Source organism: Pristiophorus japonicus, chromosome 8 (assembly GCF_044704955.1).
Source record: "Pristiophorus japonicus isolate sPriJap1 chromosome 8, sPriJap1.hap1, whole genome shotgun sequence".
In the NCBI taxonomy this organism is placed as follows: domain Eukaryota; kingdom Metazoa; phylum Chordata; class Chondrichthyes; family Pristiophoridae; genus Pristiophorus; species Pristiophorus japonicus.
The window spans coordinates 92,089,107-92,114,480 of NC_091984.1; the positions used below are offsets into that span (position 1 = coordinate 92,089,107).

The 25,374-nt window shown below is 43.0% G+C and overlaps 1 protein-coding gene across 3 annotated transcripts in view; it reads left to right on the forward strand.

Moving 5' to 3' along the window:
- Window positions 1-25,374, forward strand: part of firrm (fignl1 interacting regulator of recombination and mitosis) — a 64,936-nt gene that overhangs the window by 15,348 nt on the left and 24,214 nt on the right. For all 3 annotated transcript variants that reach the window (XM_070887081.1, XM_070887083.1, XM_070887082.1), the window contains exons 7-15: window positions 326-410; window positions 812-950; window positions 2,401-2,490; window positions 3,215-3,279; window positions 4,048-4,196; window positions 9,866-9,995; window positions 13,644-13,830; window positions 18,586-18,668; window positions 21,283-21,334. In XM_070887081.1, the coding sequence (XP_070743182.1) occupies window positions 326-410; window positions 812-950; window positions 2,401-2,490; window positions 3,215-3,279; window positions 4,048-4,196; window positions 9,866-9,995; window positions 13,644-13,830; window positions 18,586-18,668; window positions 21,283-21,334 (980 nt within the window). The remainder of the gene's footprint in view (window positions 1-325; window positions 411-811; window positions 951-2,400; window positions 2,491-3,214; window positions 3,280-4,047; window positions 4,197-9,865; window positions 9,996-13,643; window positions 13,831-18,585; window positions 18,669-21,282; window positions 21,335-25,374) is intronic.

Here is a 25,374-nt window from a genome sequence, read left to right on the forward strand (position 1 = left end):
CTATCAAATAGTGCCTTTTCTTTTAATGTGATTTTTACAGATTACCTAAAAATGAATGGCTGAAATGCAATTTACTCACTGCAGTATAAATGTTGTTGAATTGAGTTACATGGATAGGTCAGAACCTAATGACTGATTTTAATTTTAAAATATTGTTTTGAAATACCACTCTTGAGAAATTGCCTTCACCTAATTTGTGACTGTTAAAATTATGGCAATGCTTCTTGGATATTGACATCACTGAGATAAATATTTCTCATCTTTAGCGACACTTTGGCATTCTTTTTGTGTAGCTGCTTATTTGTAAATATCTCCTATTTTGCAGTGGTTCACAGTGTTTTGGAGATTTGTTCAGTCATTTCCAAGATGGACCATGCCCTACATGCTAACACATGGAAGTTCCTTATTAAGTAAGTACAAGCTGTATTGGTAAAATATTTTATTTGCTTTCCCCCAATTTCCTGTTCTTCCAAAAGACTGATGCTAGTATTTTGGGCTTTTACAAAGATAGTTCTTGCACTACCCAATTCTAAATATACTTCTTCCTGAAACAGATGTTACTGTTCAACTGATTCTTGGCCATTAAATGCCATTGGAAATGAAGGGGGATGGAATTAACTGCAGCATTGGGATTACATAGTGCAAAGCAGCATAACCATCCCACAAGAGTGCTGTGGAGATAAAGGTGTCGCTGTCTTTGATTAAAATTTGAGATGCTTTTTCACTCAGTTGACCAGAGGGAAAACAAGTGTTTTATAGCATTGTTATACATGAGATATTTTTTGTAACAGCTTGACATTTTCTGTTCCAGAATAAGTGTGAAGCACCGGGTATTGCTCACGAGTAAGCTGCCGCATGATGAACTTGTTGCTGGTCTTTGTGAGGACATTCTCTCTTCTTTCAATTTATGCTTGCAGTTAGCTGAGCAAATGCACCAACCTGCAGGAGTGGTAATTATAAATCTTGTTTTTAAATATACAAATTGTTTAATGTGTGATAATTGGCAGAGAGTGAAATCTTTGCAGAACAGCATTGTCCGATACAGAGCAATTCCCAGTTATCCTTTCTTGAAGTAGAACAGCTGAGCACCTGCTTTCCACAGGCCAGGTAGTGATAGGGATATGTAAGGAGTTTATCAGTTGCTGTCTGAGCTTCCAGATACAGTAACTCTTATGCCAATGACAGCCCTGCATTTGGCAAAATATAAACATGGCAAGGCTACTCTCACAGGAGAACCATTCACTTGAAGAATAAGTTTTCCAAGGTTCCTCCATGAGCAGCAATGTCACTGCTGGCGAATGCAAATAGCTGGTATTGGTGGCACTGCGACCATGGGCAGATTGAATACTTCTATGCAGCTCAGAAATACAACTTTTACAGTCACAAATAATGCACAGACATGATACTCAGGTGTGATGGGAAAAAAGTTGTGACACAAGAAACACGTGTGACAAATGAGAGATACATGCTAGACTTTTAAGAAAAGAATATATATCCTGGAACTGATCCAGTCATACTGGAATGATAGCTTCTGATGAACGACTTAGCAGAACAAGGAAATCATTGGAGATTTTATTTTCAGGGCAAAAGTGACACTCCTCTCCAACCCACACCCCCCCACCCCCCAAAAAAGATGGGGTCTGAACACCAATTCCATTTTAGTCCGTTCCTCTCCACTATCTGTCTGTATGACTACTCTGTGCTTTTTAATGAAAAAAATACAAAACATTTGAAGGCACTGGCTTGTGCTAGGATAGCCACCTGTAATCACTCATTCAAATGTTCATTTGTCTTATGTTTGCTTAAATGCTTAAACATTGAGTGACAACAGACAATATTTCACTGTCAGGGCAGAATTGCACCCAAACCAATCTTGTCTGTACATGCACACTTTCCGACACATGTTGTTAGGTGGTGATCAGCAGCAGGAACCCTTTCTCTCTTCTGCCATCCCTCCCTTTGTTTTTTCTATTTTTCAATTAATTTTCCAAAAGCTAATAGACTTGTTAGAAAACTTACTACTTTTAACCCTGATCCTACTTTTTAAACACACACAAACAGGTGTCGGGTTCTCTTGTACTTAAGTTGTAACAATTTATTCCATGTGTTCTTCCTGCTCTGTACATTCTCACTATGTTGAAATTATTATATTGACTCATTGCGCTGACCTAACTAGTTCCCAGCATCTCTCAACAAAGGAACTTTTAAACCCCTAGACATCTTGGAACTAGTTATATAACTATGTTGTGCTGGTAAACTGCTACTGAGATCTCCTTTAACTTGAGCCAATGTACAGAAATCCAGACCTTTTGTAAGCATTAGCTTTTCCACATAAGTTTTCATGTGTCAATGTAAAGAGATTGAGGTTTATATTTTACTAAGCATCTGCGCTTCATCCAGGGGTACACGAACACCACAGATTCCAAACTCTTCCAGAAGACCATGAAGCTGTGCCGTTTTTTTGCCAACACACTGGTGCATTATGTAAAGGTAATACGAGCTGTTATCAGGCACTGTAAAATCTTGTGTATATATTGCACTAGTGAATATCACTTATTTCAAGGTTACCATTTTAGTAAAAGTTTTATAAGACACTGTTAATCTTTAATGAAAGGATATAAAGTTAATCTTGACTCTTGCATTTAATTTTGCAGTCATCCCAGATATACTTTTTATTTTTACAACAATCACTTTAAAGGGAGAGGGTGTTTAAGATATGATTTCTTATTTTGCACTGATTATTCAGTCCTACTGATTAAAATGACACACAATCTAATTTCTACTTGGTATATTAATAATTAGAGGTAAAGTATTGCTTCTGTTACACTGCTGTATGGCTCAGTACCACATGGCATCAACATACACCTTTATTGGCAAGTTACGTATCATGATGACTAAGGAAGTGCTATCTTTGATTGTTGTTTTTCAGAAATTATGTTCAAATGCACCAATATCTATCTAAGGAAACGGTAATTTAAAAAAAAAATCATGTTTGCCTTTAACTGTCATTTTCAGCAGGATAAAATATTTTTGTTGTCGTGATCTTTAGTAATCAGTTTTTGAATAATAGAGAATAATGAAGTTGGTTGCACATTTTAAAATGTTTTCAGATGGTCTGTTCTATTAAATCAACTGCAACTGGCATTTTCATTTGTAACCTGATTTTGCATCAATCTTCCAAATTCTGAATTCTGTTTTACTCTCTCAATTTTAGGAATTCATTGATTTCCTCTCAAAGTCTTGCCATCTACTGCACCATCTTTATCTTCAGATGTACAGGTAGGGCTACACACCGGCGAGCAGCATCAGTTCTGAGTGTGATGTTCATGAATCTGTACAGTAAACCTACAATAAATATAAATGAGGTAGTTACAGGCTAACTAGCTAATGCACTTGTCTCATTTCTCTGAAGGGCACAGGTTTGAAATCTGGAGGGGTGGTCTTCCTTCGGTGATAGGATGGGTTGTTTCCCCCCCTCTCCCCCACCCCCTTTGTTTCCTTCCTTCCTTTTCCTGAAGTTGCTGACTCTTGCTGGGATATGTCTTGATGGAAACTGATAGTGCATGCGTGAACCTAGGTAGGGAGTGTCAGAAGGCTATTTGCTTATGGAGGGAATCACAGTTGAGCCATATCCTGTTCTCTCTTGTTCTTAATTTAAATTGCATTGTCCTGCAGAATTTGAATTGTAGTAAATGTTTAGGTTGACTCTGTTCATTTTTGTGATTCCTTTCGCAGCAAGTTGCTGACCTTCTCTAGGCAATCAAAAGAAAACACAGTGCAGGTGTAAAATGTTTTCCTTTAGGGAGGAAAGGACAATTGTGGGCGAGTCAACCCAAGCATCTTTTGTGCACCATCTCGCAGTTAGTTTCATTGCATCGGAAGTGATCTGGGAACAAACAGCTTTGCAACCACTTATTTGGGGACTGTAGCAATGAGAATGCAAGAAAATAACTTTTTTTAAATGGGTGGTTAAAAATATAAATTTAAAATGTGATCACCTTTTGCACGTATTGGATAACTAACTTTTCTTTTTAACTCTTTGTGCAGTAAATTCCCTCCTAGTTTGTATGCACCAGTTTTGTCTGATGGACCCTGTGATCAGATTGCTTGTGTTGTCCCAGTTGCTCTGGATGCTCTCATCTCACAGCTGCTGCTGTTCAGGCCCTTTGTGGAGATGGTGTTACTAGATAACCTGGGTGAGTTCATGAAATGATGGTCCAATTATTGATTTAATCTCCTTAAAATAACTAACCTAGGTTAGGTTAACTACTTTACTGACTTGAAACAACAGTATACAGTTTTCAGCTAAATTTGCCCTATAATAACATTAATGAACATCAGAGTTGCACAGCTATTTGCCCTATGATGATGAAATGTTGCAGATGTAATTTGCACACCAGTGCAATGTATTTGGTGTAAGATCACAAATATGCTTGCAGTACATGGCAAAGAAAATCCTCTATCACAGTTACTTGACAGGAACAGCTGATGGGACTCATTGGCCTTTCCAGCCAAATATCATCTCATGCCCCTCAAACAATAATTTTGAAGCTTATGTTGTAAGTATAGCCATATCTGTGTATAGTGTTATTTGAACCTAGCCCATTATATTTATATACTGTACTGTATAAATAAGTTGTTTTCAAACACCCTAGAGGGTACAAACTTCACCACCATTTAGCGCCAAATTTTTGGCAGTACAGGGTATCTGTTTTTTAGAGCTAACTTAATTTTGCATGTTTCGCCGTCCTTAACAGGTAAGGGCCGATTTGATTACGTACCATCACCCGCGGTCAAACCCACCCCGTAGCGCCATTTTTGCCCGTTTTTGCGAGTTTCGCCAATAAGGATTTAAAAAAAAAAAAATGGTGCTGGGGACCACTCAGGCCGCCTTGAAAAACCTTACCGTAGCAAATCGGGAGCCCATCGAAATCAGCTTTACCGACGACATCTTTCTAAACTGAGCTGACTTGTACCTTTTTGGAGGGAGGGAACAATAATTGTACTGTATATAAAATACTTAAAACGTGCGGAGGGAAAAGACAAAATTTATTCCAGTTGAAAAGTGAAATTGCGAGAGGGGACCTTGTGTTCCACCACCACCCAATTTTTTGCATCCCGTCTCTTCCGCTGCTCCGGGCTTCCAAACAAGCCCCGGCCGGTGGGGGTGGGGCACGCGGGGCAGGGGGGGGGGAGGGGGTGGTGGAAGCCAAGCGTCGAGCTCCTGTGTTCTGCCGAGGGAGTGATCCTGCCGGCTGGCCGGCGCGCCAACACTGCCTCGAGCCCACCCGGAGCAGCGGAGGAGATGGGACATCAACAGTTCTTTGCAAAATTGTACATTTTCACTCTTTTACCCCTCTCCCCCATCATCATTGATTCTCCATGATGCATTTCTGGCCGAAATCTGTGCAGACTCACAATTGTGCATTGCGTCACTCATGAAACCAAGCTTTGAGTCTAGTGTTGTGCATGTGCAGAGTGAGTCCGATCGACTCGGGCATCAACCTTTTGGAGTGAAGGTTGTGTGTGCTTTCTTTTCGTGGGTACTTGAATTTGTTATGAAGCAAATTTAAGCAATGGGGGCAATTCTAACAGTGCCACATCTACTGCATGCATATTGTATGCTTGCTTAAGGCTAATTAGGTAGCAATATCTGAGGCATCAGAGTTCGCAGAATGATGGGGAGGAGGCCTTACCCAGATCGTGTGTACAGAGAGAGGCGATCATACCTGCACCTGAGTGAGGCAGTGTGTGTCAATAGGCTGCACTTTCAAAAGGAGGTGATCACCGAGATATGCCAGCTTATAAAGGCGGACATACAATGTAGAAGCGGGAGGAGGATTGCACTGCCTGTAGAAGTGAAGGTGACTGCAGCACTTGCCTTCTATGCCTCTAGCTCATTTCAGGACGTATGCTGCATCTCGCAGCATGCTACACATAGCTGCATTCGCCAGGTGAATACTGCACTGTATGCACGGAGTGACGACTTCATCAAGTTCCCAATGAATACGGAAGCACAGCGTCAATGGGCTATAGGCTTCTCAAGAATTGCTGGCTTCCCCAAGGTACAGGCCGCCATTGACTGTACACATATTGCCCTGCGAGCACCTTTTAGATGATTCGGAGGTTTACCGAAACCAAAAAGGGTTCCACTCCCTAAATGTACAGATTGTGTGTGACCATATGCAGCGTATCATGGCAGTGGATGCCAAATATCCAGGGAGCATCCATGATGCGTTCATCTTACGCGAGACCGCTGTATCTTTTATCTTTTAGCAGCAGCCAGATGGGCAGAACTGGGTGCTGGGGGACAAAGGTTACGGGCCTGCCACCTGGCTCATGATCCCCCCCCCCGAAAAACATGGCAGAAGCAGAACGTCGCTACAATATCTGCCACATAGCCGCAAGCAACATTGTCGAAGACAATTGAAGTGCTAAAGCACCGTTTCTGATGCCTGGACCACACTGGAGGCTAACTGTAATACGCCCCTGACCAGGTCGGTCGCTTCACTGTCTTCTGCTGCATGCTGCACAACTTAGCCATCGTGAGGGAACAGGCACTGGATGTTGAAGGGCCACCTTAGGGCGGAGCAGGAGCAGGAGCAGGAGGAAGAGGAAGAGGAAGAGGAAGAGGAAGAGGAAGAGGAAGAGGAGGAGGAGGAGGAGGAGGATGGGAAGCCCATGCCAGCCCCTCAACCCGCAGGACGACGACGGCAGAAGAGGAGGCCTCGTGGACCTTACGCCGTTGCAACAGCGTTGCGTCAGCAGCTAATCCTTGAACGCTTTTCAGCATGAATGTTTGATCATTGTGTCTATTTGCACCTGTTCTTCTTAAAAAATTATGCAGATAATGTGTTGGTTTATTGCAAAAAAATAAGGTACATGATTTTGGTTTACTTGAAAAAATAATATATGTTGGTTAACTGGAAAAAATACTGTCTGTTGAAAAAATAATGTACATGATTCTGGTTTATTTGAAAAAATATTTAAGTTTATTAAACATTTGTACACTGGTACTGCACTTTAATAAAAATATTTGTATCAAACTTTAAACTTTTCAATTAAAATCACTTAAATAACAATAAAAGAACAGCACAACAGCAGCAACAAACAAACTTTAGCTGCAGCCATCTCTCTACCCCCTTATTCAAACACTGCCGCCCGCCCTTGCCCTCGCCCCTCTTGCACTTGCCACTACCCTTGGCTGTTGCCGCAGCCTTAGCCCTATTGCTGGTGACCCCAAGGTATTTGTTACTGTCTCTGGTATGGTGCTGCACTTCTCGGTTAACGGACACAGGAGACGGCAATCTGAAAGGCCCGGCTTGGGCCTCTTCGGCCTTTTCGGGCTGTGGATCAACCAAGGTTGGTCTAGGGATTGGAGTGGGAGTGATATCAATTTATGTCGTTGATTGCTGCTGGCCAATGACAGCCTGGGTGTGTTCCCGTATTACACCAGCTATCTCTGATATTCCTTCCCTAATCTCTCCCAACAATGTTGCTACTCCTGCCGACAGTGTTGCTTCCATTCCTCGTGGCAGTCCTGCTATTTCTCCACTCATCCCACCCGTGGTCTCCGTGAGCGATCTGGTTAGCTCCATGCTCTCCCCACTCATTCCCATGAGCTCTGCCACCTCCGGTGTATCATGCATTTCCAAGAGAGCGGTGTTGAGCTCTCCTTCCCCTTGTCACCCATATCCTGCTGCAATCCACTGGGACCCGCCGCGACATCGGAGGATGTACAACCACAAAATGTCACTTCCGTCGTAGCGTCATTGAAAGGGCTTGGTACATGCCTGTCCTCCAGCACCACCTCCTCCAAATTCAATGTCACTGTCTCATTATTACCGGCGTCTTCCTGCTCCCCCTGATTCTCCTCCTCATCCTCATCCTCGTTATGCTGTGAAAGATCTTGCTCATCACCCACCGGTGCTGGTGCTGCGGCGGGGGGGGTTGTCCTTCATTCACTGATGCATGTGCAACAACTGCAAAATAGAACAGAACAGACGAATGGATAGCAGGGGAGGGGGCATAAGCTCACGTAGCGCAGGCTCATTTGAAGGACCACAATGAATGATAGCACATTCGTAGCCAGAGGAGAGTACATCCCATTTCAACCAAAGCGTAGCCCACACGGTACTTAACATTTAACCAAACCAGACTGTGGAATTTGCAGGACTTGCCCTCTCTCGGGAAGCTGGGCCCACCTTGTGCAAGGGTGGTCGATCTTCTGGAGCCAACACCAATCATACCAGCGACCCTCATTTCTAATGGTGTACGTGTTTTGTCCTGCTCACGATTGTTGTGTGACAACTTCTTCTGCAAAGATGAAAATACAACTTTTTAAAGAGAGGAGCCTTCTGCTGTTGTGGCACACACAGATAATCACATTTACAATTTGAGTAATTGCAGTGCATATATAAAAATCTTACTTGCACTAACTATTTGGCCAAGATCCTGCCACTTCTTGCGGTACTGCCGAAAACTCCTGTGCCACTTGATCCCAAGCTTTATTCATTGCTGAGGGTTTCAACTTGCCGGCACCCTTGCTGCCAATCTACTGCCATCTCCTTTCAATGGCATCAACCAGGGTCTCATGGGCCCAGGAGAGGCGTGAGTTTGGGGCTAGGGGCCTAGGGGCAGCACAGGCCAGCCCACACTGCAATATGTGTGCGCACTGAGTCCGTGCAGCAGAGCATGTCTCTTGTTGTCTTAGATAGCCCTTGCCACTGGATCAAGACCTAACTCTGTCAAGCCTGTATGGTGGCTGGTGTGCAACGGCCACCACACATTAAAAAATATCCACACACAGACATCTTCCACCCCTTAGGATGTAGTTCAGGACTTCGAATATTAGGTCCTTCATTGAAACACCTGTGAATTCATCCTTTTTTGGCGTGGAAGCAAGTCATCCTCATCTCGAGGGACTGCCTATGATGACGAAGATTGTCCTCAGTAAATGTTTTGGCCCTTTTCCCTTCAGATTCGGTCTCCATTGTTAGGATATATATGTTGAGTTCTCTGGATCTCCTTTTTAGCTTTGCAGCTCCCCGATTTCACAGGTACTTACAGATCTGCTGCCTCTTTAAAAGTGGCAGACACATGACATGGGGGGGGTGGAAAACGGGAGGTTTTCTTCCCACATGCGCAGAGAATGAGCCTCTGTTTTTCGGCGCTGTGAATTAGCTCCACCCACAGAAGATAAGGTCTTTCTGCGCGGCGCCAAATTCAAACCGAAAAATGGCAAAACTTTGGATCTTCTTTTGGCGCTGCCGCGGCTTAAAAAATTGGTCGGTAATCTTAAATAGCGCCAAAAAAAGTCCATGTGGAATTTTGGGCCCCATGATTTTAAGGAATCAATTTGTAAAAGTACGCATAGTAGATAGTGGCATTCTAATTCAGCCAATCCTAACTTCCTTGGTTATTGCAGTCCATAAGTTAGAACTGAAAATAGAAAAACATTTACCTAGAAGATGAATAGCTCTTTTTCTTCAGCAAATTTGTCCTTTTTGAAATGATTTTAGGGATTGGGATGGGGCAAAGTGAGAGAGAGAACCCTTTGGTTTCTGTGTTCTGATTCTGTAATTTTGAAAGTCCTATCCATACACATCCCATACTGAGAAGCAGGTAGTCAAATTCCCAGATTATTGTGTAAATAACAGTGCATTCTAACACTTTTAAGTGCCATTTAATAATGGTGACTTAATTATGAACAGGGCAATGATTTTAATGATTTAATTATACTTTGAGTTTTGTTATAACTGATTTTTAATTATTTTTAGTGCCACATATATAATAATATAATACAGGTATTTGATTCAGCCACCTGTGATTATTTTGTTAAATGTCTGTTTCCATTCATGTTAAGATTTCTGTTCGGAACTGGCCCTTCCACAATGCTTGCTGTTGGTTAATATCATGGACAAGCTTCCATCGCAGTCCTGGGAGGTTCAAAGCCTCTGGTGTTCTAGTAACCAGTTTCCAGAGGAAAAGTTAAGGTGAGGGCCGCTCCTGCGTGAATAAAATCAAACAAGACCGGGTTTAGCAGTTTATTTACACTAGGCAATATAGACGATCACATAATAAAGCTCATATAACCACATGTCTTTGTATAACATTTTATTAATAGATATATTAAAAGCTATATTGGATTTGCTCTCAACAGCATACATTTTCATGAATAAATGAAACACATTTTAGCAACTCAATAGATAAATGCGCTATGTGGTGTGGTACTGAGCTATACATGAATTGCTTATTACGTATCTGCTGATCTTCCACTCAATATATCGTCTGCTCACCAACAATTTAATTCGGGCTCCAATTTTAAGCCATGCTGTTGAATCAAGTACATTATTGAACCAGTTGGCAACTTTGTCTACAGTTTGACAGCTGGGTAAAGGAAGGCCACTGGCACTTCGTATACACGGCTGATTAAAATTAAACTGGTGAGCATATACTTAGTAACTATGTGATTTTTTTTTAATGGCTGGATTAATACAATGCATGGATATTGCAAAAGGTTTTTTATTATGAACTTAACCCATTTTATAGTAATTTAAACTGAGCTTGAGGTACTGTCGAGATTTTTGAAGGAGATTGTTGAAGAATTCTATGTGACTCATTTGTATAATGTGTAATTACTAACTCAGAGATACAGAAATAAATACTGGTGCAAGCAAATCATGAGCAGGGGCATGGTCCATTTCTTCACAGCATAATATACAGAGCAGTATATCTATTCTGTATGGCTGACTTTACAGAGTTTACAGTTTTGACAGAGGCACTTTCACACAGGAATGGAAAGAAAACCAGTGAACAAATAAGACTGTTTTAAATTGCTTTGATGGTGCCTAAGACTGGTGCTACTGCTGCTGGCTCCTGACTCATGGGTTTCACCAAGCTAGCAGTAACCCCAAAAGAAAAATAAACACTTGCATTTATATAGTGCCTTTCACGATCACCTAACCTCTGAAAGTGCTTTACAGCCAATTTAGTACTTTGAGTGTAGCTGCTGTTGTAATGTGGGAAATGCTGCAGCCAATTGGCACACAGCAAGGTCCCACAAACAGCAATATGATAATGACCAGCTAAACTGTTTTTGTAATATTGGCCAGGACACTGGGGATAATTCTCCTGCTCTTCTTTGAAATAGTGCCATGCGATCTTTTACGTCCACCTGAGAGGGAAGACGGGGACTCAGTTTAACATTTCTTTCAAAAGACGGCACCTTCGACAATCCAGCACTCCCTCAGCACTGCACTGGAGTGTCAGCCTAGATTTATATGCTCAAGTCCCTGGATTGGGACTTGAACCCACAACCTTCTGACTTGGAGGTGAGGGTGCCCAAGTAACTCCAAGTCAACTTGCAAAGTTTGCTACTAGGAGGACTCAATTCTATTTTTTTTAAACTACCCAGCCTTCGCTAATGTAACCAGCTTAGTCTGGAGTTACCACCAGCTGCATGGGATAGAAACATATAAAAATAGGTGCAGGAGTAGGCCATTTGGCCCTTCGAGCCTGCACCGCTATTCAGTAGGACCATGGCTGATCATTCCTTCAGTACCCCTTTCCTGCTTTCTTTCCATACCCCTTGATCCCATTAACCGTAAGAGCTATATCTAACTCCCTCTTGAATATATCCAGTGAACTGGCATCAATAACTCTCTGCGGCAGGGAATTCCACAGGCTAACAACTCTGAGTGAAGAAGTTTCTCCTCATCTCAGTCCTAAATGGCCTACCCCTTATCCTAAGACTATGTCCCCTGGTTCTGGACTTCCCCAACATCGGGAACATTCTTCCCGCATCTAACCTGTCCAGTCCCGTCAGAATCTTATATGTTTCTATGAGATCCCCTCTCATCCTTCTAAACTCCAGTGAATAAAGGCTCAGTTGATCCAGTCTCTCCTCATATGTCAGTCCAGCCATCCCTGGAATCAGTCTGGTGAACCTTCGCTACACTCCCTGAATAGCAAGAACGTCCTCCTCAGATTAGGAGACAAAAATTGAACACAATATTCTAGGTGAGGCCTCACTAAGGCCCTGTACAACTGACGTAAGACCTCCCTGCTCCTATACTCAAATCCCCTAGCTATGAAGGCCAACATACCATTTGCCGCCTTACCGCCTGCTGTACCTGCGTGCCCACTTTCAGTGACTGATGAACCATGATACCCAGGTCTCGTTGCACCTCCCCTTTTCCTAGTCTGCCGCCAAAATAAATAACATCACATTTATCCACATTATACTGCATCTGCCATGCATTTTCCCACTCACCTAACCTGTCCAAGTCACCCTGCATCCTCTTGGCATCCTCCTCACAGCTCACACCGCCACCCAGTTTAGTGTCATCTGCAAACTTGGAGATATTACACTCCATTCCTTCATCCAAATCGTTAATGTATATTGTAAAGAGCTGGGGTCCCAGCACTGAGCCCTGCGGCACTCCACTCGTCACTGCCTGCCATTCTGAAAAGGACCTGTTTATCCCGACTCTCTGCTTCCTGTCTGCCAACCAGTTCCCTATCCACGCCAGTATATTACCCCCAATACCATGTGCTTTGATTTTGCACAACAATCTCTTGTGCGGGATCTTGTCAAAAGCCTTTTGAAAGTCCAAATACACCACATCCATTGGTTCTCCCTTGTTCACTCTGCTAGTTACATCCTCAAAAAATTCCAGAAGATTCGTCAAGCATGATTTCCCTTTCATAAATCCATGCTGACTTGGTCCGATCTTGTCACCGCTTTCCAAATGCGCTGCTATTTCGTCTTTCATGATCGATTCCAACATTTTCCCCACTACTGATGTCAAGTTAACCGGTCTATAATTACCCATTTTCTCTCTCCTTCCTTTTTTAAAAAGTGGTGTTACATTAGCAACCCTCCAGTCCATGGGAACTGATCCAGAGTCGATAGACTGTTGGAAAATGATCACCAATGCATCCACTATTTCTAGGGCCACTTCCTTGAGCACTCTGGGATACAGACCATCAGGCCCCGGGGATTTACCGGCCTTCAATCCCATCAATTTCCCTAACACAATTTCCCGCCTAATAAGGATATCCTTCAGTTCCTCCTTCCCACTAGACCCACTGTCGCCTAGTACCTTCGGAAGGTTATTTGTATCTTCTTTCATGAAGACAGAACTGAAGTATTGGTTCAATTGGTCTGCCATTTCTTTGTTCCCCATTATAATTTCACCTGAATCCGACTGCAAGGGACCTACGTTTGTCTTTACTAATCTTTTTCTCTTCACATATTTATAGAAGCTTTTGCAGTCAGTTTTTATATTCCCTGCAAGCTTCCTCTCGTACTCTATTTTCCCCCTCCTTAATTAAACCCTTTGTCCTCCTCTGTTGAATTCTATATTTCTCCCAGGCCCACGTGTTAGGAACCAGTGACACTAGAACAGTAATTAAACCAATAGAAAGCAGCTTTAATCTTTAACTTGTGATCTGTTACAGAATATCAGACATTTGTTGAGCAGATTATCTCCTTGTCTTGGCTCCTTAGCAGGATTAGTAACTGTCTTCAGTAGTGGCACCCTAGCATGATGAGTAATGGGAATAACAAAGGATTACAAATTTTCTCAACAGGGAAAAAAGTTGGCCCCTAATCTTTTGTCTTTTTTGTTTGTGCTCAGGTTACCTTTGTTCCGTGTACTGTTTCTTAACTTCCAGCGGTGTTATGCAGAGCTTTCTTTGCCAGTTCAATTGCCCGGAACGATGAGTAACGGAAAGGCTCAGCAAAGTATCAGTCTATATGAATATGTATGCACTCATCTGTGCTCTTTTATCACGTCCCTTCCGGCTTCTCTCTTTCCAGAGTTGGTGAGTATAAACTTTGACTAAATTATCCATTCTTTGAGCTATTTTGAGGAGTTTTCTTTCCTTATATTCCCCACCCCCCCCCTCCCCATCAAAAAATGTTTGCACTGAGAATAACTCACAAGATGAAGCTGAACGTTCATCCTTTATTAATGTATTGCCACTAGATGCTGCTAGTACTTTCGTTTAGAAAGCATCCCAGCGACTGGTGGTGTTTAAAATTACTGCCTTCATTAGCATAGTGTTTAAAGTTTATTTCAGTATTCACGAATGTTTTTTTTTGTTGCAATTTCTTACTGACTCCTGAGAATAAGTAGCAGTTTTACAGATAGAGTTTTATGAATCCTGCAGAATTTTAATGAACTTTTTAAAATAGTTTTTCTTGCTCCTCACCTCTGCAAAAGATGTTGCTGAGATGGTAAATTTACAACTGGACAACGGCATAAAAATAGAACTCCATGTTCAAATCAATACAAACCAGCAGTACATTAATGTGTTTTAAAATATTGAGAATAGTTTTTATAATGGAAAAATGATTACAGTATTCTTTTCAGTTAAATATTTGAGTACAACATATTGCACCTTTTTGTACTTCTTTTGGTGTCCTCCCTCTCCACTTCCCATCCATCCATTAATCGTTCCCATCGAGGATGATTAGAGGCTTTTGCTACACTCGATGGAGGTGCAATCTATGTTGCGCTAGTCTCATAGGTCCAAGACCACTCCAACCTCTGTCGTTGAGCTACAGTACACGGACGACATCCGCGTCTGTGCACATACAGAGACTGAACTCCAGGACATAGTCGACGTATTTACCGAGGCGTATGAAAGCATGGGCCTTACGCTAAACATTAGAAACATAGAAAATAGATGCAGGAGTAGGCCATTCGGCCCTTCGAGCCTGCACCGCCATTCAATGAGTTCATGGCTGAACACGCAACTTCAGTACCCCATTCCTGCTTTCTCGCCATACCCCTTGATCCCCCTAGTGGTAAGGACTACATTAGTAAGACAAAGGTCCTCCATCAGCCTGTCCTCGCCGCACAGCACTGCCCCCCAGATATCAAGATCCACGGCGTGGCCCTGGATAATGTGGACCACTTCCCCTATCTCGGGAGCCTCCTATCAACAAGAGCAGACATTGACGACGAGATCCAACACCGCCTCCAGTGCAGCCTTCGGCCGCCTGAGGAAAAGTGTGTTTGAAGACCAGTCCCTCAGGACTGTCACTAAGCTCATGGTCTACAGGGCCGTAGTAATACCTGCCCTCCTGTATGGCTCGGACATGTGGACCATGTACAGTAGACACCTCAAGTTGCTGGAGAAATATCACCAGCGATGTCTCCGCAAGATCCTGCAAATCTCCCTGGGAGGACAGACGCACAAACATTAGCTAGGCCAACATCCCCAGCATTGAAGCACTGACCACACTTGATCAGCTCCGCTGGGCAGGCCACATAGCTCGCATGCCAGACACGAGACTCCCAAAGCAAGCGCTTTACTCGGAACTCCTTCACGGCAAACGAGCCAAAGGCGGGCAGAGGAAACGTTACATGGACACCCTCAAAGCCTCCCTGATAAAGTGCGACATCCCCACTGACACCTGGGAGTCCATGGCCATAGATCGCCCTAAGTGGAGGAAGTTCATTCAGGAGGGCGCTGAGCTCCTCGAGTATCGTCGCCGAGAGCATGCAGAAATCAAGCGCAAGCAGCGGAAGGAGCGTGTGGAAAACCAGGCTCCCTGCCCACCTTTCCCTCAACGACTATCTGTCCCACCTGTGACAGAGTCTGTGGTTCTCATATTGGACTGTACAGCCACCTAAGAACTCATGCTAAGAGTGGAAGCAAGTCTTCCTCGATCCCGAGGGACTGCCTATGATGATGATGATGGACTGAAGTCACCAAATTATAACAACTTCTGTGGGTGTCCTTTTACCCTTGAGATGCTCGTCCAAAATGTTGTGTAACCATTACATTGCTGCCACAATATGGTCAAAACATATTTGTCTTTATGAATCTCTCTATCTCATCGCCCCATTTTAAACTACACATTCCATCACGTCATTTTGCAGTTGAGAGGATGTGCAGGTGTCCCTATTCAATAGCAGTGTTTCTCTTGGACTGGCAGCTTGGAGATGCACAAGGGTGAAAGTGATTTGCCGTTTGTGTTCTTTAATCCCCCTTTCTGTATGGAGAAGCATCTGTACATTTGAGATCACCAATTCATTGAGAAATTGCTGCCATGACTCCATGGGGAGAATTTTCCAGGGGGGTTAGTGGGCACGATAGGTGGCAGATCGGGTGGGAAAGTTTTTTTTTCCCCCAGCGGGTCGTTATCCCGCTGTCAACCTACCACCCTGCGCCTTTACCAAATGTCAGGTCTGCTTGTGCTGAGTGACCTGCCGGGGGAGGCAAGTGAAATCATTAGTGGCTTGTTTACAGCCAATTAACAATGATGTTTCCCAGCTTTTTGAATTTGACAGGTCACCCCCTGGTTTCCCGCTGTGCCTAGACCTCGTCGGTAAAGCTGAGGCGGGAGGTCACTAGCCATTGTTTCAGCTGATGAGTTGACGGCTTCAAATGTCAAGTTAAAACTCCCAGCTGATTGAGAAATGTTCCCTTGGTCACTAGCTTCTCTAAACTGCATTTCCAGTACAGATTCAGAATGCTGCAAGTCTTTACACAAGTCTCCAACCAGTCTGACCTCGTTACCTCTCCCACATTGACTGACTGATTCTGTCATCTCTACTTCACCTGCCATGTATTCCATCAGCATCGGTGCACTTTATACTCTCTCACCTTGGTCCTCAGAATCCCACCACAATCAGCCCCAATTACAGCATCACCAGGCACACCAGCAGCACCAACAACAGCAGCAACCTTTTCCGCAATTAACTGATGCCCTGTGTCCTGTGCAACATCAGCATCCAACCATATTGCTGCCAGGGTTGGCCTCACCATGACCACACTTAGGTCACTTGACGCTGTACACCCTGGTTGCCAGATGATGCGCGAGGTTGGCACCACCCTTGTGATGGTTTTAGAATAAGGGGTCGCCCATTTAAAACTGAGATGAGGAGGAATTTCTTCTCTCTGAGGGTTGTAAATCTGTGGAATTCTCTGCCCCAGAGAGCTGTGGAGACTGGGTCATTGAATATATTTAAGACAGAGATAGACAGATTTCTGAGCGACAAGGGACTAAAGGGTTATGGGGAGCGGGCAGGGAAATGGAACTGAGCCCATGATCAGATCAGCTATGATCTTATTGAATGGTGGAACAGGCTCGAGGGGCCAAATGGCCTACTTCTGCTCCTATTTCTTATGTTCTTACCCAACACCATAAAGCAACCCTACAATGCCTAAGCCATTCTTTTCTCACTCATCATCATTGCGGGGGTTAACGTTATGTCTCACCATTCACTGCAACTCACTAAGCCACTTCCAAAGGAGCCAACAAATCTGTCCAAGAATGCAAAGTGTTGAAAATAAAGGTTTCAATTTTTGACAGCACATTAACAGAAACTTTACATGAACATTGAATAAAAACCCAAGTATCTACCCTTGTATGTTAGTTGGTATGGTTGCATTCGGATGAGGGAGAATGTGAGGGGTGGTTAGTGAGATGGGGATGTGATAATGTAGATAGAGAGGAATGGATGGACGTTCAAGGTAAGTTGGTGTGAGTAAGGATGTGCAGGAGTAGGGTAGGGAAGGCAGAGTGCTGAGGATGTGCTGAGAGGCACAGTAGGATGAAGTTGAGTGTGGCTTTGTACTAATGTTTTGTGATCAATTGTGATTATTGAAACATTTGCGGCACTGTACCCAGGTCCTCCTGACCACATCCCTTCTTGTGCCCTCCTCTGCAATGTGCAACCAGGCTGTGTTGATCCCCGAAGGAGGTCTTCTCTGCCCATGGGAAGGGAAGAGAACCTCCCTGCGTGCTGTGACTCCCTCCATAAGCATATGGAGGGAGTGATGGGAGAGGCTGGGTGCAGCCCTGCAACTTTGTGCAGTTTTTGCAGCACCTCAATGCTGTAGAACACAGACAGCACAAATGTCAACAGAATGTTGGCCATGGTCCCTTTAAGCAAACCGGCTGATAACGTGTCATCAAATTATGTCACCAGACCCGCTTCCTCTAATTGGCCGGGAAATGCGCTAGGTGGGCTTAACAAGCCCAATCTCGGGAAATTCATTCTACACAGCAGGCTGGAGCCAACAATGGGGCCACTGATCCGCCAAGGTTCGTAATATCCAGCCCCATGACACAGTGCATTATGCAGTGGCTCCTCAGTCCTCCTGTATAATTAGGTGTCAGCCTTAGCTCAGTGGTAGCGCACTCGCCTCTGAATCAGAAGGTTGTGGATTCAAGCCCTATTCCAGGGACTTGAGCACATAATCTAGGCTGCCACTTGGGCACTACGGAGGGAGGCTGCACTGTCAAATGTGCCGCCTTTTGGATGCAATGTTAAAAAGATGCCAATATTTATCCCTCAACCAACATGACTAAAAACAGAATATCTGGTCATTATCTCATTGCTCTTTGTGGGACCTTTGTTGTGCGCAAATTGGCTCCTGCATTTCCATACATTACAACAATGACCTACACTTCAAAAGTACTTCATTGGCTGTAAAGCACTTTGGACTACCCTGAGGTCGTGAAAGACGCTATATAAATGCATGTTATTCTAATTTGAATGGTTTAAAGATTTTTTTAAACAATTCTGTATGATTACAAGTCTGTGCTGTTTGTTACAGGAATGTTCCTTATTGGATGCTGTACTCAGTCCACACATGTTAACTGCACTTCTGGCTACAGATGCATGGTGCTTTGTTGCACGGTAGGTACTGAATAGTAAAATGAAATATAATCAAATTTGTAATCTGCACAAATCCTTTAATCCAGGGGTTCTCAAATGTGAGTCCACGGACCCCTAGGGGTTCGCGAGAAAATTTCAGGTGTCCGCCAGTTGGTTCGTCCCATCAATATACAGGGGCGACTACTGATGTTTATGTCACAAATATCAGTAGTCTCCCCTGCAAATTGAAACGAGTGTAATTGTTTCAACTATAAAGACTGCATGTGCAGTCAATTCAGGATCTTACTGTTTGACACCATTTGACCGCTTAGACAAGTCTCTTTGCCTGTCACTGACTTTTACAGCAGTATTTATCTTGGTAAGTTTGTTTTTGATCCAGTCCTATTTGCTTCCATGTTCCACTGGATTTGCTCCTTTTTTTTTGGAGCAACTAGTTTTTTTTGGAGTATCCTAGAAATTGCAATTCTCCACATTTAGTTTGCTCCAGTTCTAGTGAGTTAGTTTGGTTTTGTTTTAGTTCAGTTTTTTTCAAAAGCTTACTTAGCCTGTTTTGCAAGTTTGAACTGCGAAAAGTTACTCCAAACTAAATTAGAAGAGAGTAAGTGTCCACTTTTGTACACCAGGAAAAACCTTGTGTAGAGTTAAGAAATCAGCACAGCTAAAGGGCCGGAGAGGGGGGGGAGCCGAAGGGAAGAGAGAGCGCTAAACACCTTCACTTTAAAAAAAAAAATAAAGAACCATCAATAATAAATGATCAATCAATCAATCAATTAAAAAATTAAAAGTTAAAAAAATAAAAGATCAATCAATAAATAAAAAAATAAAAGTCCTTATCTCACCTACTGCAGCATGCAGCATCTATCCGTTCGGCCAGGGGCTGGAAATCGTTCACCCAGCAGCAAAGCTCACTAAAGCACGCAGCAGCATATCTTCAGCCGTTCGGCTAGAGGAGGGAAATCAATCACCCAGCAGCTCACTAAAGAACGCAGCAGCATATCTTCGGCTAGGGGCACTCACCCAGCCAATGTTTCTGTGCCATTGCGTACGCTCCAACGCGCATGCGCAACGCTGCCGGCACTCTCAGACACACTGGGCCCTAGCCCCGCCCCCATGCCGGCTGTGTAGACACAGCACGTCGATAGCTTCACCCCCCGCAGCTCAAGCTGCGCTGCGCTGACTGGAATGGAGGCCTGTAGACACTTCAGAATAGCGAGGTACTTTTTAGGCGCACTTTTAATTTTAAATAATAGGCGCAAGGCTCGGAGGTGCGCCGTTCTAATGACCAGTTCAAACTTGGGCTCTATTAAATTATTAAATAAAACTTCTCTTCTGGGGGATTAAAACCTGAGCTAGGTGTGGGGAAATCCGCAAGTTTAAAAATACTTGTGTTGTGTTACGGAGTCCGGAAAATTTTTATAACGTGGGAGGAGGGCCTCGAAAGCAAAAAGGTTGAGAACCCCTGCTTTAATTTATTTGTTTTGATGGCGGTAAAAAAAATCTGATAGGCAAGCTGCCATAAATTTGAATCCTTAGGCCTTAAGTAGATTGTACATGGTTTCACACAACTGTCTTGGGCCATAGAATTGTTTGTAGAAAACTTAATGAACCAGCACACTTTTTTTATAGAAGAATCCTTTTTGTGTTAAATGGGATTAAATGTAGTATCTCCAAATTTGCGGATGACACTAAGTTGGGTGGCAGTGTGAGCTGCGAGGAGGATGCTATGAGGCTGCGGAGTGACTTGGATAGGTTAGGTGAGTGGGCAAATGCATGGCAGGTGAAGTATAATGTGGATAAATGTGAGGTTATCCACTTTGGTGGTAAAAACAGAGAGACAGACTATTATCTGAATGGTGACAGATTAGGAAAAGGGGCAGTGCAACGAGACCTGGGTGTCATGGTACATCAGTCATTGAAGGTTGGCATGCAGGTACAGCAGGCGGTTAAGAAAGCAAATGGCATGTTGGCCTTCATAGCGAGGGGATTTGAGTACAGGGGCAGGGAGGTGTTGCTACAGTTGTACAGGGCCTTGGTGAGGCCACACCTGGAGTATTGTGTACAGTTTTGGTCTCTTAACTTGAGGAAGGACATTCTTGCTATTGAGGGAGTGCAGCGAAGGTTCACCAGACTGATTCCCGGGATGGCGGGACTGACCTATCAAGAAAGACTGGATCAACTGGGCTTGTATTCACTGGAGTTCAGAAGAATGAGAGGGGATCTCATAGAAACGTTTAAAATTCTGATGGGTTTAGACAGGTTAGATGCAGGAAGAATGTTCCCAATGTTGGGGAAGTCCAGAACCAGGGGTCACAGTCTAAGGATAAGGGGTAAGCCATTTAGGACCGAGATGAGGAGAAACTTCTTCACCCAGAGAGTGGTGAACCTGTGGAATTCTCTACCACAGAAAGTTGTTGAGGCCAATTCACTAAATACATTCAAAAAGGAGTTAGATGATGTCCTTACTACTAGGGGGATTAAGGGGTATGGCGAGAAAGCAGGAATGGGGTACTGAAGTTGCATGTTCAGCCATGAACTCATTGAATGGCGGTGTAGGCTAGAAGGGCCGAATGGTCTACTCCTGCACCTATTTTCTATGTTTCTATGTGTTTGGTACATTATATTTTTTCATTTGTAGATATGGAAGTGCTGAACTTTGTGCCCATCATGTGTCTCTCATAGCTCAGCTGGTAAGTAACTAAAACTATGTTAAATATTGTGAGACATATATTTATAACAGGGTGTGTCATTTGTAAAATTGAGTTTTGGCAAAACAAAGCTGGCAGTTTGACGTTAAAGTAGAACGCCACAGTGTTTGTGTGGAGGAGTGAGGGATTGCTACTTTCCCCGGTGAGCTTATTTAAAAAAAACTTTCATCTGAACTGGGATGGTATGTGGACACTACAGTCAGCCACAATGCCCTTGCGGTAGGGCAGCAATAATTGATCAAGGTTTCTACTCTTGGCTGTTATTCAGTGATTGCTGCTGGAAAGAGCATATGTGTATACATTTGGTATAACAGGATTGGGTGCAGCTCACCAAGGTGGAAGAGCTTGTTTACAGTTTTACTCAACCCATGAAGAATAGCCACTTGGGTGAGGTGCTCGAGGGTGTAAATGGCCCATTGAACTGTACTACAACATGTATCAGTGCCTTTAGGAGAGAACATTTGAGGGGAATGGAAAACTATTTCAAATATTTTGCACAAATTAAATTGATTTGAGGCATCTTCTATTCATCCAAGTCAGTCTCCAGCTAGCTGCGATTCTAGTCAGTGGGAATTGTCAGCTTTTCTATTCTGGTTGCCAATTCAGCGGAACACTTCCATTGGAAAGTTTTAATAATGAAGCCTTTTCGAGCTGGTCTCCACAAGGCTGTTTTGAACAAAATTAACTGTGGATATCTTCTCTTATTTGGGAGATATTTTAGATAGTCCTATTTTGTAGACTTTTAGGGCAAATACTTACCCTTTCCCTGCCCCCTTGATATTTCTCTTTAAGATTAATTACTGGAGGACCTAGTGAAGCTTTTTCCAGGCCAGCATACTGAGTTCCTAATCATGTAGTATAAGGATTTTGTATAAGGCTAAGAGGGTAGATGCACAGTGATGAGCTGAAGGCATCATCACCTTGCATATGATAGACCCCATTAAGCATCTGTCAGATTACTATCCTCCAGCTGTAAGAATTTAGAAATAAATTAAAAAGCAGAAAAGTTTGATTGCATTGCCACAATTGCATATAGGAAAATGTACGCTTATAAAACAGATTTCTTGCTTATGGCACAAAGTTTAAAGGATGTTTTTAATTTCAACAAGAAGAAATCCATTTTACAAAATTGTATTTTTCTGTCTACAGCCTGAAATTGCGACACAATTTTCATTTGGACTATGTTACAAGTCTTGTTTCATTGAATTTGGTACTTGGCAGCTGTTTTCTCCAGTCAAATACATGGGTTACAACATAGAAACAGGCCATTTGGTTCAAACAGTCCATGCAGGCATTTACTTTCCAATCTGTAAAACCAGACGACACTTGAAGTAGAGAGGGTAAATTCAAAACTGATCTGTAGAAACTACAGCCCGGAATTTGCAGTTGTAACGACTGCAAAACTGTCAGCGTTCGCCGTCATTACAACTGTGGATCTGACAGCAACTTCTGGAGTATGCACATGTACAGTTAAACGTGGAAATCCAGAAGTTGCTGTCAGTCATTCCCTGCTCCTACACAGGTCGCGCTGTTCTCCCCTCAGCCAACAGTCGATTGAAATCACTGAACTGATGAGAACTTAAGCTTTTACGATGGAATATCGCCCTTAAAAACCCCTGAAAAAGTTACGCCTTGTTGAATGAGGTGTAACTGGGTTTTTAATGGCGTACTGAGTTATAATTACTGCTGAACAGTTGTTCTGTCCTTAAAAAACTAATTTTACATTTGTGGAGAATGTCACATTTTTCCATTATGATAAAAATTCCATGTTTTCTTATAATACTTTTAAAAAAAAAGTTTGTTTGATATTTCAGCTTCTACCTTAATCCCATGAGTATATCCCCAGTCTTTATCTTCCTCTGTAAAATGATTAAAAAGTGAAGGAAAATCAATGCATTTTGTTTCCTGGTTTGCTGTCTGTGAGTATTCTTCAGTGCGATTGGCTGCTTCGCCAGCTTGATGACATCACTTGCTGGACGCTCGAGATCTGCTAGTCATGGCGTCAGATTCAAATTAATGTTGGGGGAGGTGAAATCGACACCACAGAGATCACTTGATCTTTGTGGGCAGATTCTTTCAAGGTCAGCGACAAGAGCCATTACTTTGCCGCTGACTGCAAAATCCATGCCATTATTTTAGTGAGCAAATGGTAAATCTGTGAAATAGACTCCCTATGGAGACAGTGGAAACAAAGTGTTGATTAATTCAAATGCAAATTAGATAGATTTCTTTCAGAAAATAGTATCTTGGAATACATTATACGAGTAATTTGATACATGACATATGGTAAGTGTCGCATGCTTGGTAGGAACAGGTGACTTTGATTCCAAAAGTTTTCCACCACTGGTGGGTTTTCCTCACCTCATGTCTGTTGTAGACTAATTGATAGTGATTGATTACTATGATTATTGTTGTGTCATAATTGTGGTATCATGCAATTATCAGGATGGTAGAGCAATTCCTAAGTGAACATTTACCCACCCTGTTCCCATATCCATTCAACCCCTTTTTCCTAATCTACTGATCCAATCTAATCTGGAATGTTGACAGTTTCTGCCTCGATCACTAACCATGGAAGTGAATTTCACAGCCTGACAATGCTCTGTGTAATGAAGTTTCTCCTCCCCCTATTCTAAATAGCTTGCATATAATCTGGTATCTAAGGCCCCTCATTCTTGACCCTTCAACTGCTGTAAATAGTCTATGAGGCCCAAGTTTCCACATGATTTGCGCCTGATTTTTAGGAGCAACTGGTGGAGAACGGGCTATCTTAGAAATCGCAATTCTCCACATTTTTTTTTCTGCAGTTCTAGTCAGGTAGAACAGTTCTACTTTGGAACAGAATTTTTTCTTCAAAAGGGGGCGTGTCCGGCCACTGACGCCTGATTTGAAAGTTTCCACAGTGAAAACGTACTCCAAACTAAAGTAGAATGGAGCAAGTGAAGACTTTTGTCGAACTGAAAAAACCTGTTCTACACATTAAAAAATCAGGCGCAGTTTACAAATTAGGCGTCCAGAACGAGGTGGGGGGGGGAAGGGAACTCATTAAATTCTACAATAAATCCTTATTTATACTTCTACAAATATTATACAAATAAATCCAACCTGAATAAACATTTATAAGCAAAGAAAAGATTAAATAAACCATCTTCCTACCTGTGTGAAAGTGCTTCAGCCAGGGAGAATTCTGCAGCCGTTCGTTGCCACTGAGCGGGAGGGGGGGGAGGGAAGGAGAAAGCGGGTTGTTGTTGTGGAGGGTGGGGAGGGGAAGGAGACAGTGAGAAGGGTAGCCTCAGTGCTGATGGCAATGTGATTTTATTAAAAAATGTTCAAAAATTAAACAGCTACAAAGAACTACAAAAATGGCCGAGTGCCAATGGTTTTTTCACACTGAGCATGCGCGAACGCTCCGACGCGCACGCGCAGCGTTGCCGGCAGGAAAAAAACTAATTTAAATAGTACCCGCCCCCTCCCACTTACAAAATCGTCGCGAGTGTAGGCTCCGCCCCCCTGGGCGCCGCGCCAAACAGACAAGGAGCTGCAAAGCGCTCGAGAATAGCGCGTTTTTTTTCTGGCGCCGTTTTAGGCGAAAAAAACGGGCGCCCAGCTCGGAGGGGCGCCCGTTTTTTATCCTGTGGAAACTTGGGCCCTATATATCTACCCTATCCCATCCTTTCAGAATTTTAAATATTTCTATTATATCACCCCACAATTTGTGTTGCTCTGATGAAAAAATACTCATTATTCAATTTTTTTTTCTTTTATTTTTCCTCATACCAGACAGCATCCTAGTGAATCTGCAGTGTATCCTCTCGAAAGCCTTAATATCATTCATATAGTGTGGAGCCAATACAGCACACTTACTGAGGTCATTAAGGTTTTATATAGTTTGCCATTACTTCTTGGCTTTTATATTCTATACCTTTTTGTGATATAACCTACAATTCTAAACCTAGAAATCAACCTGAGGTGCTGCCGTTAATGTCGTGGGAACCTATACCCCCAAAATCCTCTGCTCTTTT